At 42.1% G+C, this 19,761-nt stretch overlaps 1 protein-coding gene across 2 annotated transcripts in view; it reads right to left on the bottom strand.

The window, feature by feature from the left end:
- Positions 1-31: 31 nt before the first annotated feature.
- LOC125760992 (protein tincar) overlaps positions 32-19,761 on the bottom strand; it is a 97,603-nt gene continuing 77,873 nt past the window's right edge. For both annotated transcript variants that reach the window (XM_049421704.1, XM_049421705.1), the window contains exons 7-10: positions 5,384-7,273; positions 4,925-5,309; positions 4,136-4,568; positions 32-4,064 (exon numbers count right to left, since the gene is read on the bottom strand). In XM_049421704.1, coding sequence (XP_049277661.1) covers positions 3,249-4,064; positions 4,136-4,568; positions 4,925-5,309; positions 5,384-7,273 — 3,524 coding nt within the window. In that variant the 3' untranslated portion in view covers positions 32-3,248. The remainder of the gene's footprint in view (positions 4,065-4,135; positions 4,569-4,924; positions 5,310-5,383; positions 7,274-19,761) is intronic.

Here is a 19,761-nt window from a genome sequence, read left to right as displayed (position 1 = left end):
TTTGGAACTTACTTTAAGCCCACCGTGAATCTTAGATTTACATAAAGCGGTGGTTTATTTCTGTGTTTTTTGGTTTGGTTTTCCTTTCGGGGAATTAGCGTTTCACATCAGCCTTCGTTCGCCACACAGTGTCGCCACTGGCAGTGACGCTGTGGCGCTCGATGTATGGTACTTGTATACAATTTGAATGATGTTACAATGTAATCTGCCACGGGGAGTGATCATCGGAAGTGAAGCAATGTTGCGTTTTTTTTTACATTCACTGCCGAAGGAATTGCACCATATTTGTCGTATCATATAGATGTACGGTTAATACGTCACATAATTGTATGATTTTGTTTCGTTACTGCACATTTCCTACTAGAGTTCACAACGGAGTTAACAAACTTTCGTTTAACTAAACAGAATGCATACCATGCTAAGAAAGTTTAAAAGAGCACGAGCGGAAAACTACAAAACAAAACGAGCGAAAGACACAAAGAAAGCTCGTTCGGCGAGTCGCTTGGCATGCTGCTGAAAACCCCCAATCTAATCAGTCTTCAGTGGTATTGGCGACAAATTCGAAACACTCGAATTCAGCCCCATCCGGTGGCACGTTCAGCAGCATGCCTGCAAAGCTACTTATTAAATGTTTAAAGTTTTGAAACAAATTAACAATAGCAAAATAAAACTGCCAATTGGGTGGTTACTGTTGGGATTTCAATTTTTTTAATTATTCCTTTTTTTCCACTCACTGTTGATTGCGGCCAATGTGTGTCTGCCTTTCTTGAAGCAAACATACCGTACAGATTCATTTTCTTCGCACTTATTGCGCTGCTTCATTTCTGTTTTGCATCTTCTGCTAATGAGAACGTACATTCCAGTTTTGCTTTACAAGTACATAACATAAAAAGAAGTACGATTTTATGCCACATTGACTAAAAACGGGTTTGAACATAAACTTACAAATAAATATTACAGTATTTCATTCATCCTATATCGGTTGTGTGTTTTTTTTCCTTCACGTAGTGATGAGATTACAGCATTTGCATTATCTTACGCACGTCCTGTTACGCCTTACGGTGATAAGTGTATATGTATATGTATATATATATATTTGGGTCTATATATAAATAAGCTTTTCTCTTTTACAGGCCATCATCATCTACTTGGCCACCATAGTTAGCCCGGCGTTAGTAGCGCTGATGCTTACATATTTAAACCTGTTGAAGCACGCAATACCGACGCCACTGTGATCCTTATCGCGATCGATCTCTCTTTCTCTCTCTCTTGTTATATCCTTTCCATTTAAGATCATTTGTTTAGCGTAATTAAAATGCCAAAAAGCCTCCTCTTACACCGTACGGCTTTAATCGTCCCGTTTTGGCAAAGCTGAACCTAATGATAGCAGTAATAGTTGCATCCGGTAAATCTGGTTCTGTAGATTATTCCTATTCCAGAACATTCTTCCTCGATGACCATTTTGTGATTAAGATAATTCTGGTACCCTTCTGGTGACCTTCTGGAAGCCGGCACAGATCTGATACATATGTATGTCCCTCCGTACAAAGGGTACTTGTCTAATATAGTATATTCTGCCTACCGGATGGTTTGGAGGGACACATTAAAAAAACAAAATCTCGACAGTCATATGACACCTTGAGCACGTGCGTGTAAAGATCGTTTTAGATAGATTTTGCTGTAAATTTTGCATTACAAAAACGTGTTCGTTCGTATTGTGGTTGTAAATTTTGACTACGCGATTTCGATTGCAATTTCGTCGGATTTCGATTGGATCGTACACCGAGTGAAGAATGATTTAGACATTAAACGAATTGGTTGCTCCACCAAAACGAAAGTAGCACTAGTTAATGGGATTGAAATTTCTCTTCCAAAACTACTAATGCCGCCACATCTTGCATGTGTCCTTAGTCGATTTATTGAGCTCGTTCATTTACTGATGATGATGATGATGATCGTGTATGGGTCTATGTGTGCTTTTGCTTTATTATGTATGTTGTTCCCCAACCGGGTTCTGGTCTCGGTCCCCTTTTACTATATGCTTTAGTAGTTTATTGATTCGGTTCGGCCTATTTACGTTCAATATCCTGCCACAATACATCTACTAGTACTATATATGTACGCTACAGTTCCACTACCGTTGTGCGCCAAATAGGCGCTGCGAAGTAGAAAGCGAAAAATCGGTCTCATGTTAATATTGTCCTGTGGTTTACAATACTTGTTCTGCTGCAAATGTTTGCTGAGTTTCATCTGGGTCTAGCCCGCGATCCTCCCGCTAATGGATTGGACGCTTCCGTTGTTTCGATTGAGTTCCTGTATGGTATGGTTTTGTCACGGTTTGTACAATCGTGACGATGAAATGAAATGGTGCAGTTGAGATGGGCCGATGGCGCTACATAATAGTGCAGTATAAATCGTTCAAAATACATGTTCCGTACGGCTAAATACTTTGCCGCCCTTTCTTTGGTTGACTTTGAAACTGTTAAACACTGCGCGTTCATGGTTACGGGGGGTTTTTGAAAATATACGTTTGCTATGCTTGGATCGTTACACACGTCCTCTACACGTGATGGCGGGATAAAACAGTGATATGACGAGATTCGGATTGTTCCATCGTGGTCAAATTGTTACGGATATGCGTTTGCGTTTGCAGTCTACAATTGTTAGTTAGGATATGACTGGTTTCGGTTAATGGTCGAATCCGAGCCGGACATCATAATGCGATGCGAAGCTGTTATGTATAGTACATGTATGAGTACGGAATGCGGGGCGGGAGGCAATGTGTTTTTAGCAGGAGCAGAAAAGGAACTCCTTTTCGCTTGGAGAATAAGTAAGGGGGGTTTTAGCGGAAAGGATTAAAGCTGAAGAAGATTAGATCGTCCCGGGCACTATGAATGATCGAACGGTTTCATGGCATGACTTATTCACCATCGATAACGAATCGGGTGGAAACATTATATCGCAAATATTATGATCGTTAGATACCTACACTAAGTCGGGTTTATGTACACGAAACATGTTCCGCATTGCGTGAACTTGTCCCTAAACAAAAAAAAAGTGATTAAGTTAAGCTAATACTAAGTATACAATACCGCTATGAGTGTGTTTGTTCATTAATATTGGGCTTTGTACAGAAAACATGGAACGAAACCAAACTTGGAATCAATGTTGTGCGCCATTAAGGGGTTATTTTTCTTCATAAAATTTGGTTACGTGAGATCAGCGCACCAGCGGACACCACCTGCATTCTAATGTTGCATCTGCATGCCATTGATCTGTGATGCGTTTATGTACATTTCCCGATCCTGATCGGATATCATCGAGTAGTTGGCGGAATCGCGATCCTCCGGTATGGTGGCCGGTGGCAAAAACGTGCTATGGTTGGAGTGGGAGTGCACCGGCATACCAACCGCACCCGACGGCATTGCTAGCGGGTCGTGCAGTAGCTTGGAGAAGGTATGATGGCCAGCACCGAGCCCCAGATGCCCGTACGGCGATTCGGCGTTCTTCATGTACGGTAACCGCTTGAGGAACTGGTTGGAAGATGTCGCGTACCGTACATCGTTCGGAAGTGTCGTACGCTGCTGCTGCTGTTGGATGTGTTGCCGCGACCCGGAGTGTGGTGGCGTAAAGGATGTCTGCGAGTGATAGTGATGCTGCTGATGCTGCTGATGATACCCGGCCGGTAGGGGCATCGTGCTGCACTGCGGATAGTCCTGTCGGTGCATATCGGAGGCACCGCGAGTTAATGGGAGCGTTGCACTAGTGCCGTCCTTGTTGAAGCTAGACATCTTCATGTTGGTCGAGCGCCCGAACGGTTCCTCCTGTATAGCGGGTGGCGGTGCCTTGATGATGGATTTGTACGGACCCGACCGGGGTCTTATGACCACCTCGTCGCGCTCTTCGCCCGAGTGCACGCCGCTGGACGTTTCCGACGGTGCATCGCGACAATCGGGCGGTGACGTGGAACTTTCCGTCGAGGTGGAATCGGACCGTGGAGTAAGCGCTTCCGTCGGCATGCCAGAGTCGGCCCGACGCAGGCAGCGTGGTGTTGAACCGGGAACCTACAAGTGGAAAGAATGTGTGAGGAAAGCTTTTGGGAATAGAATTCCGGTTTTACGGATACGACACATACAGCATTCTCCAGATGGTTGTGTACGGTAACGGTGACCGGTGCAAGCGGACTGCTCAGCTGTTCCGGCGATCGCATGAACGTTTCGCGTGACATTGTACGACTGATCGGTGGTTCGAGATCTCGTGTGGATGCGTAGGTAACACTATCGTCCCGTACACAGGCGAGCAGTTTGCCCTCTTCCGATGTATCGTCCGCATGATCGTTAACGCTACCGACGAGCGTGTTACTGTTGCTGGCCTCATCGAGCAGATCACAATCATCCAGCTGGGGAGGTGGTGGTGGTGGAGGAGGAGGAGATCCGGAAGGGGCAGGATGTTCGTACGGACCGAGATGAAGCAGATCGCCCGCTGGGCCCCTTAGCGTAGCGTAGTCTCCGTCATCAACTTCCCCCGTAATACTGGACATACGTATCGTGGTTCCACCGGACGGATGGCTATGGTTGGGTGCGAAGGGAAAATTGGACGGAAAAAATGTAAAATCATGAGTAGGGCAGAATCGAAAGATAAATTTTCGTACAATTGATACACACATACACAAACGTAACAAACAAAGACAAGCATTCTATATATGAGGAATGTACCACCACGTGGTACACATATGGCGGAGTGCAAATGTAAAATACTGTGCATTAAGTGCTGCTAAAACATGCCAATTCCATTCCGTAAGTTGTTAAAGAAAAGGAAATAAAAAAACACACACGAAAAAGCACACAATTAACAGAAACGAACAAACACAAAACGAGCTCGAGCGACTTGAAACTTGGTAAGACTTGTCTTGTGTATGCTTTACCGCTTGTTGCCATGTTCATGTGGACCGTGAGCATGTTCGGAGGACGTACTGGTTACTTCATTGAATGTTACTTTGAGCTTCGGTGAGTTCGGTGCTATCTTGGGCCAGTAGATGGTTTCCTCTTCGCCACCCGATCCCGTTCCACCGGGACCACCGGGTCCACCAGTGCCGGGACCACCTTGGCCACCCTGTACTGCATTCACCGGTGTACCATTTGGAGAGCGAAGGCTTCCATTACCACGCAGCAATGGTTGACTGGCGGCACCGACTGCACCTACGAGTCGACCACCATCCAGTGGAGGCAGTTTGAAGTGCCAGCGACGTTTAGCCGTCAGCCCTAGCCACAAGACGATCCACAGAAATAGATGTACTACTGAGCCGAGAGCTGAGGAGATAAAATAAAAGAGTTCAATAAAAGTTAGTAAACTTGTTAGACATTCATACAGGGCGCGTACTTACCGGCCGCTAGTACAGCACCATCAAGACTTCCCCGGTAGGTGGCACTGAGATCGTGCATTAGTGGAGCCTTAACGACGGCCAGTGCTAGCACGAAGCAGAGTGACGAACAGTGGGCAAAATATGCCCAAACGTCGGCACTCTGCTTAGCCATGATCATGCGACGATCGCGTACCTTCGCCGCTAACTTCCCATGGCCGTACAGATACAGCACCATGGAGGATGCTATCGTGAGGATAAGCCCAAGGATAGTAAGTGCGATTGTGACCGTCCCGTTCAGGATCAGTGCCGGTGCCTGCAGTGGCAATGCCTGACCGAGCGTTTGCAGCTTGTAAAGCACACTGGCACCGGCAAAACTGAGCAGTATGTCCGCACCGTTCGCAATCATCTGCAGACTAAACAGACAGGCGAACGATTTGGACGTATGCCAAAAGACGGACGGATAGCGGACGGCCCACACCGCTAGGGCAATGGCAAGATTAACGAACTCCAGGCTCGGTACACCGGCCCACGCCGATCTAGCACTAAACTGACGCTCGATCGGTGATCCAAAGATGTTTGCCAGCATGGCAGGAAATCCCGACAGCTGCATCGTGCGCAGGGTAAGATTGCCCGGTGCAGCACCAATCAGAAAGGCTGGCTTGATCTCCATACCGTGCTCATCCTTTATGATGAACTCGTCCTCATCGACACTCGGGATGTTTTCGATGCTTTCCAAACTTTCACTACTGAAAGTTTCCATCGCTTTCAACGGTTCGGAACGTTTGCTTTTCCGATTGACCAAGGATGCCCTCGAGAGTGCGCCGGATGAACCGGTCGAGGTTGTCGTGGATGTTTTTGGTTTGATTTCGATAATCTTGGAATTGGTCGTGACCGGTGTTGAGGGAATAATGTTTTCCGGCAGGTTAACCGGTTTAAGGATGTGAATGTCACTGTCCTTCGAAGGGGTGGCTGTGGTTTTTTTCGTTACAATCGAACCAACGGTAGTTGTGCTGGTGGTGATGGTGGTGGTGGTTGTGGTGGTCATTGGTTGAGCAGTTGTTGGACGCTTCAGATGACTAGAATCTGACTTCGACGCAGCAGTTCTCGTTGTACCGGGTGGAGCAGCAATTGTAGGTAAACTTGTGCCGGTTGGTTTCGTTTTGGTGGACACTCTTTTGCCACTTGATCCGGCGGACGTTTCGATGAGGGTTGGTGTACCTTCGGGTTGGTTGAGCAAACTCCAGTCAAGTTCCTGCTGTTCTTCCAGCTCCAACCGAGTGTCTATCTCCTCGGTATAACGGTTTCGATGCTCTTGATGGTGTTGGCCATGTTGATGGTGGTTACCATGATGCGATTTTGCCTTCCCTCCGATGTGTCCCTTCCCGCTCGCTGTCGTGTGTGATGACTTGCGGTGGTGGTTGGTACGGTTTGGATCTTTCCGGCGACTTTCACGGCTGCTGGCTCGTTCGAGACTCGTGTTCGGTACGGAACCGTGTGTAGATGCTGGATGCTTCAGTCTGGGCGCGTTCGTTGTCGTTGTGATGAGGTTACGCACCGGTGGTAGCGTATGCAGTGTAGTTGGATTTTCACCTGCCCCATTGAAGTTTTCCATCGTGGAAATAGCTATGGAGGAGCTACCCCCGAACGGCGTGCCCATCTCGAGTGCTTCGTGTGTGCGGAACGCTTCATCGCTAGTGTCGAGCGTTCCAATGTCATCGTAGTCGGAAAACTTCTCCACCAGATCACTCTGCTCGAAGTACCCATTTCGGTACAGCTTACGTTCCAGTTCGCTCATCGGTGGACGGGCCGTGCTCATATTCGGATAGGTTGGGGAAGAGGTCATAAACGACAGTACCACCAGCCGGTCACTGTGGGTAACCATAAAGTCCAGATCCGTGCGCCAAACGTGTTCTGAAAGGAGATAAGAGACAAAAACATAGCACGGGGGCTATTAGTGGGGCGTTTATTCAAAGTTTACAACAAAATAAAGCTCAATCTTCGCACTCTTCAAAGCGCAAACATAAAATGCATCAATTTCACAGCAGAAACTCACTTTCACAACAAGAGAAAAAAACACTTTTTCCTGTTAAGAGATTCGTCCTAATGAAGTGCCATTTTGCAGCAAACGCTTTCATCCCCTTGAGGCAAGCGACCAATAAATTAGTTTCATTTCCGCCGGGAAACGCTTGCCATGGATGCATTCTGGCAGCAGGAGCAACACACATAACAACTGGCCCCAAAAACTGTCAAGACACTTACTGGACTGAAGCGGACGAAAAGTAGTACGAGCTGGAACCGGTGGGACCAACGTTAGACATTGTTTGATGACTGTTCCCAGGCTGTCGTTCTCATCCCGGTCCGGGGTTGTACGGATGACACAATTTCCGTGGAAGGAGTTTAAAAATTCTCTTTCAAGTCGTTGGCTCCAATGAAGCTAACTCGCACAAAGTGTGGCGAATGAACCGTTCTTCTGGTTGCTTGGAGCGATTTATAATTCAGTAACGATGAGCGGCCAACTATCAGGTTCCGTTCTTGGTACGGTGATTGTTTTCGCGTGGCACTCGGCAAGAAACCGTGTGTCAGTGGATGGGTATGCAAGACGGTCGTTATGGCAATTAAAATGCATCGGAAATCAGGTCGTGGCTGTCGTAGGAATCCGGGATGAGATCAGGCGTCGAGTCGATTTGGTTCCTTGCAATTGCCAACGGTCCTACCTTCGCACTACTTCCCACACCGAGCTTGTTAGCTCATATCCGGTAAGTGGAATGGGAAACGGGGTTAAAGTTTAAATGAGTTGAGGCAAAAGTTACTGTCCGAGCTCTGGGGGTGTTTGAGCAAAGGATCAACGTCTGGTTGACAGGGCATCTCTACCGGGTGGACGTTAAGAGCGAGCGAATGGGCGAGCTTTGTTTGCAGTTAAGCCTACGCTTCATTGAACTTTGATGATCGAATGTGTAAGCTAGGGCTTATGAAGTGGTTGGTCAATATTTGATTATGCAGCATGGGGCAGGAATGAACACAGGAAAAACTGGACATGGTTGTCTCGTGTTGGGATAGTTCGGATAGGGATAAATAATGTGGGACAAGTACATTATTTTACTGCCAACCCAGGGCACTATATGAGCAGGAAGATATTTAGCATGGTTTGAAAACTTTACCAGCATCAGATCAAATAAAACTCAGTGGTTTTAAATATAAAACCGATTGTTGAGTCTTTGTTGTGGATTCTTCTTACTGCATTAATATTACTCTCTTTTTTCGAAAACTTAATTACACTCTGTTGGATGGTAGAAATACGCAATATTCCACGCCGGTCAGAGGGTCCTCGAAGAACAGAAATGTGAATGAATGTTATTAGCAGAAGAAACCCTTTCTTCTAGTCACGGCACACTCGCCAACAAGGTGGTATGGAAAAGGAACCCCGTTTTTTAACTAATTCATAGCCACATTATCGAACCAATGCCGTTTTAAAGCATTTTACTAAGCTACTAATCATAAAAATATTGTTTTATGTTAATTAAAAGTGTTTATATGCCCACATTTTCCAGGCCAAAAATTAGGAGCAAAGAGTTGTTCAATTTTTTTTTCAACTATCCTTTTTTTTCATTCGTCTCTCAAAGAGATCAAAGGGACCCAAGAAGCCCAAATCTCTCTCTAATTCTGCAAACAACTCTCAAGGAGATGCGCGCGAAAGATAAGCTCGGTCCGCATCCGCTTCGGCACTTATGGTTGTGTAGGTGCGTCGTGATAACGAAGCAGAGGAGGTAATGATCGTGAGATAAGCCGAAGCTGTGATCAGTAGCGATCGGGCAGCGGTACATTACAGGTGCGTAAGAAAAAGCTTTGCGTAAGGTAGAACATTTAGCAGGAGTTGTGTTTTCGGGTGCCAAAAGGTGAATAAAGCACAAATAACGATAAAGTACAACAATTCGTGTGTTAATGTGAGCTTAAACAATGAAGAAATCGATTTTGCACGTGTTTCAATTGTTCCCAAGCGTTGGCTTGGCTTGGTTTGGAGGCTTGGGTTGTGTCAGCGTATGCGTGTCACTTGTGCGCTTCGATAGAGTATGGCGTGTTCAATATACCAACGCGTAAAGTGTGTAAGTGAAAGAAGAGTACCACCGATACTCAAGTTAACGTGATTGGTTCGATCTGCGCTTACCGGAGCAATCAAGGTACGCTAATGCCGGAGGGTACATGAGTGTGTGAGTAAGGCTATATACAATCAGTGCGTGTACTATGTGTATACTTAACCTGAAACTGATTTGCACTTGTGTTGTGCAGTGTATTATCGCAACGAATCGGCATAAAAGTGATGCTAAATTCGGCTAGTTAAAAAAAATGGAATAAAACTTTCGGTAGTTGCAGAAAGCGGCTCCCATCCTTTATGATCAGAAAAAAATTGTTGGTTGTTTTTTGGTGAAAAAATTGCGTTAATTTGTGTATTTTAAAATGTGACCATTGCATTGTAGGCAGTGTGTAGTTTTTTTTTAATGTGTCTAAGTGTTTGTTTTTGGTAAAAAAAGTGTCTATTGTGTAGATGTGCATTTTAAAATGAGGGCATGTGGTGTTTTAATTGTGAGAATGTGTGTTTAAAGTGCACAAAGGCACAGAAAAGAAAATGTAAGTGTTAATTGTTTGTTTTTGTTAAAAAAGTGATGTCCTTTTGCTTATTGCGTGAAATTGTGAATCAAAAAATGTAGGCGTGTGTAATGTTTTAAATGTGTTTTAAGTCGCATTCGAGTGCATACGTGTCTTTGTGCATAGGAAAAGAAAAAAAAGCAAGTGTCGGTTGTTTTTTGGCGAAAAAAAAGCGTTTGTTTGTGTAGATGTCTACTTCACCATGAGCTTATTGCTTTAATGTGTGAATTTGTGTAATTTATAATGTGGCCATTGTAGGCAAGTTAATTTTTTTTTAAATGTGTTTAAGCGCATTGAAATGTGTATGTGTCCTTGTGCATAGAAAAAATGAAATGAAAAAAAATGAAAGTCTAAAAGTCTCTATTGTGTAGAAGCCTTTTTTCAAATGAGGTTATGTGGGGCGCGGGTGGTGTTTTAAATGTGTGTAAAAGAAAAAGAGAGAAAAAGAAAATGTAAGTGTTGTGTTTTTTTGGGTGAAAATGTGCTTTTTTCAATGGGCTTTTGCTTATTGCGTAAATCATGTTTTGAAAAAATGTGGCCATTGTGGGCAAGTTTATTGTTTAAAATGTGCCTCAGCACACTGAAGTGCGTAAGTGTCTTTGTGCATAGGAAAAGAAAAAAAGAAAGTGTCGGTAGTTTTTTTTGTGAAAGAAAAGGTGTCAAACTATCGTTTACACGGGTAAGTAAATCAAATTCAATAACAAATATCGGTAGTATCGTTTTTGTTTGTATGCAGTTTTGTATTGATAGGCCCAAGAGCCTCCAAGGGACTTTATCCATCACTGGAACAATGAAGCAAACATTTTCGTTTACTTTTTACCCGCATCAACTCTGTATTCTCGTTAGCTAATGCACGAGAATGGTCCGAAGCTTCTAATCGTTCAATTTGACGGCTAAGCTGTCCGGAAAGCGTGAACGCGGAAAGTAATAACAAATTGCTTGCGGCAAACGCATTCACTCTGCCACATTCCACTGCCGGTGAAATTATTTCTTCCATCCCAATTTTTTTTGCTCCTTGTTTTGAAACTGTCCGGGCGAGTTTTTTTTCTTCTTCTCCATTTTAGACCATCCTTGTACTACTACTAGCGTTGCGATGTTACTGAGGGATATCCTTTCCTCAGGCACTTTCTTATTATAAGTAAGAAACGCCAACGAGAAAAATGTAAAAAAGGACAATTTTTATTATCCGGCTGCAAGGCGTTTGAATTTACGGTTGGAAAAAAGTGTAAAAAAAGCGTATAGTGTCGCAGATACAACAGAAAAAACACAGGAAACGTGATTAATTAAACGTCATCATGGTAACGTTGGTGAGGGGGGTTTTGTACACAGTAGGCTTTAAGGTGGCAACATACCCATCGCTGCCAGCATGGTTTTTTTTATTCGCATTGTTTTCCTCCTATTGATGCAAAATTGTGTGCCAGAGTGCGGAACTATGAAGTAAATTGTTGCTTTTTTTGTTTATATTTTACACGTTCGCTTTACCCTTTTATGTTTTTTTTCTTTTGTTTCGTTTGTTTATGGGTGTGAAATATTTTTATTTTACAACACAACGTTGTTTCGTCATTTTGAGTTTTGTTTTGTTTTTAAATGCTTTTGTAGGAGCCATTTTGCGATTTTTTTATTTGTATTGGTTTTGTAATTTCTATTTGTGTAAATGTGTTTTATTTGCGTTTTGCTTTGGGTTTGATTTTCTGAGAATGAATAATTGGATTTCCGTTTTTTTACAGAAAATAAAATAAAGATTCCTCATTCACAGAGCCTTTGTGTGATATATTAATGAATGAATGTATTTTAAAGTAATAGAAAATAACTACTAAAAAAAATAAAAGTAGCGTAATTAATAAAAAACAAATACAACGAACAAATTACAAAAATATAATACATTATGAACAAGAAAATTCGGTGCTTTTCAAGCTGTGTTTTACACAAGTCCTAGTCTGAGGGATTATATCAGACAGTAGATAATTTCCTATCTTTTTCGTGCAGTTGGGTACACATGAGCTTTTCATACCGAGCAGATTTCTAGAGGGACAAGCATAGAAAGAAACACTTTCAATCCTTATGAAAAGAGAGAGAGAGAGAGAGAGAGAGAGAGAAAGAGAGAGAAAGAGCTGATGGAAAATAAAAAGTAAATCCACAATCTAACCCGTCAGCCACCATTTTCCACCCCACCCAGACAGACGACCTGTTCCGGTGAAGCGCAATAATGTGAATGGAAGTCATTAGTTCTAATTACATTTTTCCGTTGCACAATTTTGCAGCTGTACGAGTGCAACGGCTTCCAGCACCGACCGGGTTCGGAATGTTAGGGTTACTGATACGGCAACCATGGTTCATTCTGACCATTCCGACTGTACCGGCCGGATAGAAGTGCTTGGAATGCCTCGATGCTTCGGTCACCGGTTACTGATTCCCTCTGATTGGGTCCGGAAAAAGAACGTAAAAAGTGCTTCGTTTTTTTTCTCTTTACGCTATGTTGCGTTCAAAGTCATTCCATGTCAATACTGTGGTGTAGGAAAAATTCCAGCATTTTTCTTTTTCTCCTTTTACGTTTAACGCAAACAGATAGAAGGAAAATAATCAGCTTAATTACCCCGCCTTGTTCGATCCGCACCTTCAGTGGCCGGTGTCTGGTGCAGTTTCGCATACTTTCGCTTTGAGTGCCCTTTTCTCTTAGGCTTAATTAATGAAACCCTTAATAAGGGGAAGTTTTTTGTTGTTGCTGTTATATTTTTTTTACAGATTTTCTTTATTTTTTATCGAGAAAAAAGATAAGATTTTTGTTTTTTTTTTTTAATAAGCTAACGATAGGCAGGTTAAATGATTGTAGTATATGCAGTGGAATTTTCATCTGTTGAAAAGACTGTTAAAAAAAATTTAACAGAATAGAAATTTTCATTTGGAATACATGAACGCGCGTAACAAATAGTAGCCTGAGTACATTAATTCTTAATTCGCTCGATTATGTTTGCGAGAAACGCGCCTAAATGTATGCAATACTCATTACAAAAAAGTTTAAAATTAAAAATGCCGACTTCTTGCACATTTATTTACCATAAGCTCGGCGTTGCAAGCTTTATTTTCTATTCATATTTATATTTTTACACAAACCTGTATGAACGTTAAGAAATGGTTTGATATTTAACAAAAAAAAAAATCACGACCAAAGGCCACAACCACACGCTGTGGGTTGTTTACATTTTTCTGCTGCCATAATCAGATTCGTTTGCAGCCTTTGTTGAGCGGTGTTTTCCATTACCAATCCGATTGTCCGTAGAAGCAATGGCATACAACCTTTTTAGTCCGCTTACTGGTCCGATCGTCCACCCATGAAAGTGGTACAACAATAGTTACGGCAAACTCAATTTTGCTCGTTCGCTTTACATTGTATGTTTCGGTTTACTTTCTTTCTTCGTTCTTTTTTTTGCACCATAATTTATAACCTCAAAAGCTGCTGTCGAAACGGTACCATCCTGCCGTCGGACATTGTTGAACGATTCTATTCACGCTCAGCATGCGTGCCGAGTGCTAAGGATGTTGGGTTATGTTACGCGTCCGTTCTTCTGGTAGCGTTGCAGGATGCAAGAAATGCACTTTTGTCCAGCGAGTGTAAATGCAAGATTGTGCATTGGAGAAATAACGAAACTTTACACTGTGAACATCGTAAAAAGAAGCAAAATCAAACATTAGAAAAAAAAAACATATCATGAAATGGAGCTTGTTTTGCAATGATCAGATCGATTTTTCTCTAGCAAAAAAAAAAATCGAATCAAATGTAAAGCTCACAAGAAGTTACGTAAGGGTAAAACATTGGTTCTTCTTTTCGTTACGTCGCTTCCCGCAGTAGGGTTATAAATATTTCCACAAAACCATTTATGATGCTTTCGTACCCGTGGCAGAGCATTCGCGTTTCAAAGACTGTGGCAAAGTTGTAGTACAGCTTCCCAAGGCAGTAGAAGTGTAAAAAAGTGATATCTTGATTCGATATTCGTTTGAGTGGTTGTACAACTTTGTTCGAGCTGTTGCATGAGGTTCGTTCACGGGATGTGTTTGTTGGGTGATAGAATTGAATCTTTTACGATGCTTTTAATGGAAACCCTACGGCGAATGCTGCTGGTAGGTTAAAGTGTTAACAGTGCTCCAGCAGCTGATGGTCGACAAAAAAGCGGTATGAGCAAGTAGGTCAACGAAGCAAACAGAAGAAACATTGATAACGATGCAGTAACAAGGATGGTTTATGATGGCAATAAGGTGAAAATTAAATGTTGATGTTTTGGGGTAAAATACAAGTATATAATTAATAAAATATATTAGGGTTTTGAATGAAATATCTTTGTTTGTGTACCAACCTTTCTTTATCGTAATCGGGGATAAAAAAGTGTTTTTATGCACGCTAAAAGACGATAGTTTATATTAAAATTTTCTTATCACAGGGTTTAAGGGAGTTAAAACACAACAATTGTTACGCTACGTAATAGATGAATAATCCCTAAATGAGGGGAACTAGCCTCTAGCCCCATAAGTAATAAGATTAAAATTCATTCAGTTTTTATTACCTCCTTCCAACAGATCTCATGTCCAGATCACATCCTTCCCCTGTCCAGTAAATAGATTCAGATGTTTAATGTCTCAATCTTGGGGATCATTTATCGGTGCTGACTTTTCGGTTTGCAACAGCAGGGGAAAGGTCATCCAGATGGAAACTATTTCCGGTCGCCGGTGTGATGTAGCACTTAAAGCCACCCTAACCTGACGTATCCGGCAGCACAGTATGGTGTCGTTGACACCACACGAACGAATCGAATGAAGTTATGGTAGATAGAAAAGAACAGCCAGGAAGAGACTGGAAGCAATTAAATCTGATCTATTTCTGATTAGAAGAGCGGTGAGACCTTTGTGACCGGTCACAGCATCCGTTAAGCTATTTCTCACTCGGAGGTGATACTTTTTACGGCATTTATTCTTTCCTCTTACATATTACTAGCAGAAGTAAGAGGAGTAAGCGAAAGTTTGTAAGTATGGGTCATGTAATTTGATTAATAGTGATTTATGTTGCTGTTGGGAGGTTCCATGGTTGATCGTAAAAGATGATGTGGTTTTGCTAAAAGATATCTTTTCAATAAGCACAGAGGAAGGCAAATCATAAAGAAAAAAAACGAGGAATATGTCATCTACCAGTCGTCTCCACTGAGGTCTAAAATGAACAGGCGTCTCCACTGAGGTCATAAATGACCAGGCGTCTCCACTGAGGGCAAAAATGACCAGGCGTCTCCACTAAGAGCGTAAATAACCAGGCGTCTCCATTAAGAGCATAAATAACCAGGCGTCTCCATATGAGTAGAAATAGTAGCGGGAAACGTTTTCTTGTCTCATTGTTCGAGGGAAGTTAAAATAAATTCTACAGTAAAAGTGTTTGTTTATGCCTCATTGTACATAAAAAAATTCTTAAATAAAGTTAAGCGGATAGGTAGATAGAGAACAGCCGGAAAATAACAAACCGTAAATTCTTTTTCAAAACGGCAATAATGGTCATTAGATTCAACTCTATGAATGTGATGTGTTTAACAGAACACCTTTGCTCGACAGCATGGGGATACACCAATTTACAGATTTAGCAGTATAATTATGCTCTTGTTTGCTATAAATTCAAAACACGGCGGTCACACATTATAGTAAGAACATAAATTTAATCTTTTAATTATGTTTACCGAGGCCGAATGTCCCCTAATATTTACATAGGATTTTTGCCTACAGGGTAGTAGGGGATTGTTTATGTGTGGAATTTATTTATCTTAATTAAACGCTAGGATTTAGGTGCCCTTAATCAACCTCACGAGCATTGACAAAAAGGGGCGTATCGTCTACCAAGTCTCAACCATATGTTTTCAATCGTGGCTTTGATTTGGGTTCCAGGTTGGTGGAAAAGGATTAACGATAATTCGATGAGTTTTGCACAAAACAGGTAAGCAGGTAAGGGTGAACCTTACATTCCACCCTCGATTGTAACGCTTTGTAACGTGTTTCGGCAATCGAAATAATTGCTTCCCAAAAGGTTAATCCTCTTACTGCTAATGCCCTTCTCACAAGGAAGTTTCTTCACCGCTAGTGGTGCCGATGCCCTTTCGAGCACATCTTGTAATAAGACGGAAGACATTTTGCATGGAAAGCATGTGGTCCGGGTGTAAAGTTTCCCAGCATCTATTCATCCACCATGCAATTCATCTCTCTTGGTGAATGTTTTGGTGCAGGCAGTTAAATTCGTGCCAGGATGATGTAAGTGAGCGGTTCCGTCTTTTTTTTTGATACACTACGCTTCCGTTTTATTGCCAACTCGTTGGGACGTGGGTTTGGCAGTATTCCACCGGGGAGGGAACGCAGATGAACACAAACAATAACATGACTCGCTGGTGAACAACATTGTTCCATTCGTACCATTCGCATGTCGGGTTTGTGAGCAGGTTGAGGTTTTTTAACCCTCGGGCTACTTGTTTGCTGAAACAACATGCAGACATTACGCGACATAAAGTTCCACCTACTCACGTGAACATAATGGGCACAATGTGGAGCTTTTGCTTGAAATCATTGTGTGAAAGAAGCTGGAATAAATTTCACCTTGCAAGTGGTTATCGTTACCGACTGGAATTTGTGCTTCAATGTAAAATAAACCCATTTTTCTATATGCAAAAAAAACAATTCGCTGAAAAAAGGAGACAAAAGAAAAAGCTGATAGAAAATGGCATCAATTCTTTTGCAAATCGACATGATTTCTTGATGTTACCTCTGCTTCGCTTTGGGAGATATAAATCGGCGACAAACGAGCGGCAGACTCTTTAGTGAATTTGAGTTTACTTTTCCCATTGTTATCTTAAACAGATTTTAATGATGTGCCTTGTTCTGTGTTTCCATCATTTCTGGGTTGTGGAGAAGGAGCGCAAACACACACACACTTCCAGATAGTATGAGTAACGACTGGATCTAGGTATGTCTAGGCCTGGAAGGATTAAAGTAGAACTAAATGCGCGCACAAAAAAAAGGGAAGAAACTATCTGAACGAAAGGCGTACAGAACAAAAAACTCTTTAACAGTTGGCGAGTAACCTGTCCTTTGTTACTGGTACTTAAATTCAGGTTGACGTACTAGGGTTAGTTTGGAACGGTCATGATTTATGCATGAGGATGGTTTCAACAATACGAAAATGGTTTTTTACTTTTAGCGTTTAAATTATTTTGTGGTTTTTCTGTATAGAATAGCAAAAAAAACTTCATAAAACTTTTACAAAATTTTCGTAACTTTTTGTTACTAAAAGGACATACTAAAACTAGTGCTCACAAACTTTTTTTATCCTTAATCCGTGTTTTTCCTAATGTTTTCTCTTGCGCCCATCAATTGTAGATTATTAGTAAAGTAGATCATTATTCCCAGAACTAAACAAGCTTTTGATCATTCTTCTCACGCTTCTAAGTTTTGCATAAATTTAACCCAAAAATTATTGAAAAATCCCCCAAAAAAGAGGTGTCAAGATGATTGCTTTGAAGATGTTTTTTTGTTGTAGTAATTTTTTTCCCCTATTTCTAGATGAGCCTTCCCAAAAGCGTTCTATGCTTAAGAAAGTGATTACGCTAAATCAGCAACTTTTCCCACGGTTTTCCCTACTTATTGTGGGGATTGGGCGAAAGAAGAGTAAAGTCCAGTGTCTAAAAAAAATCCATCCCAAAAATTATGATCCAAACCCTAAAAGTTGTCGGTTTGTTAGCATTTGCCACCTATCCTTCCTGCATCATTTTCCGTTCACTTCCTGCTTAAAAAGTGAAGTAGCACACTCAGCTTTTGGAGGACAATCTTGAACATGGTTTAAAAAAAGACTATCCTTGTTGTGCCATTGTTTGCACGGTGAAAGTTAACGAAACTTTAACCAAAAAGATTATCCCACGAGGGAGGAAAGCGCAAAAGCGACAAAAATATACATAAAAAAACCCACCGGCAGTAACTTTTCCGCTCTGCATGTTGCCTTTCGGCCGGGAGTCAAAAATGAACCTCTTGCCGAGTTTTCGTTACGAGTGAAGGAAGATAAGTGATGGATCATGAAAAAATATCAAAACAGAAGAAAAAACGCTTACAAGAAGACTGTTGCCAACAGGCGACTTGAAGGATCATATTCAAAGCACTCCTTCACCTTTTTCACTGACACACTGGTGGTAAAGGATTCTTTTGAAACACGATTCCGAGTTTCCAACGCGCACAATGTAGCGTACATGCATTACAAGGAGTTTTCAGAAGGACGAAACACGAAAGTAAAATTGTAAGCGACAAGCGCAATGTCGCACAACAAGCCAATCTTCACAATCGGCAGGTTTGGAAGCGGGAAAGTGCAACAAGCGAGAATAGCTGAGGATTTATTGGAGAAACAGACGACATGTGGGGAGAGAGAGAAAGAAAAAAAAACATTTAAAGAACTTTGTATGGAAAGGTTAAAAGTCACATTCGTAGAGCATTTTCCTTTAATTTGTTGCCCTTAGTAGTTTGTTCTACAACATGAAGTGCGTGCATATGTGTGCTACACCGCAAAAGTTTATATTTTTCCCTTCCTTACCAGAACAACAAACCATGTTACATGCCGGCATGATTCAATTATAAGTTTGTTTTGATTGATTGAAATGTTTTGTACCATGTTAAGGCACGCGCGTGTCATGTGGCGTACACGGGTAACATTAACGTAACGCCCACATAACCTGATGTTTTGGAACGATCGTGGGCTGGGGAGCAAAATATACAGTTTGTACACATTTTGGACCTGTTTGTTGGACAATTTTATCGTGAGAGGAATGCTTTTGATACAATTAAAATAAGTGGTAAAAAGGAGTTATAAACTGTATCTAGTTAATTTTCTTGAAGTAAGTAGCTTCAGTATTTTCCAAGTAATAAATTTAGTAACAATATTCCCACTTCAGTCTTCTTCAAAGCATCGCACGCCCTAATGACATTGAATGAAGCGATTAAATGAACAAAGCTGGAAAGGAAAAACCCCCTTCACACGTGTCGCTATTTGTGAAGCAACAATTTCGATTGTAACAGGATTGACTTTTTCCCCCGCGACTCACACCATTACTTAATTACTGTCGTCCGCGAAAAGTTAGTCCAATGGACCTTCTGGCGCCACTACACAAGGGTTTAGATTTCACGCAGTAAACGTCCTGCCGACGAGCACTCGTCAGAACGGAACTGGAAGGTGTGAAGTGGTTCACTGCTGCTTTTCATGCTGCTCATTCCGGTGGAAAATCCTACCGGAAAAGCCTATCAGGAAGCTTTTCACAGCAAAGGCAATCGGGGGGACGTAACTGACGGCATCGAGACGTCGGCTTTTCCCGGTCGGGTTTCGGGACGAAAGATGACTTCCTTTGGAGTATTTATTTTTTTGTTTCTTCTACCCAACTCCACTGCAACGCGTGAAATGCGTGGTGCCGTGAAATCTGAAGTGTGCTCAACGAGTAAACGAAGCGTAAGGATTGGGGTGGGGTCGGGTGAGTTACGGTGTTTTTGACGCGAGTGAATCACTGGCGTACGGCGGAAGGTTGAGAAAAAATCCAACGGAACTGGTGGGAAATTTTGCCCGCCTTCGGGCCGATAAGCAAAAACAACCGGTGGCAAACGTACAGCATTTTTAGAGGGAAGTAAAGAAGTGAAACACTTTCTGACACTATAAGCTGCCGAAGAGATGGGAAATTTTGAAAACAAGAAATCTTCTCTGCACTGCACGGTAC

The sequence above is a fragment of the Anopheles funestus genome, chromosome 2RL, assembly GCF_943734845.2.
Source record: "Anopheles funestus chromosome 2RL, idAnoFuneDA-416_04, whole genome shotgun sequence".
NCBI lineage: Eukaryota > Metazoa > Arthropoda > Insecta > Diptera > Culicidae > Anopheles > Anopheles funestus.
Note: the sequence above shows the minus strand (reverse complement) of the source record. Positions and strands in the feature narration are given on the sequence as shown.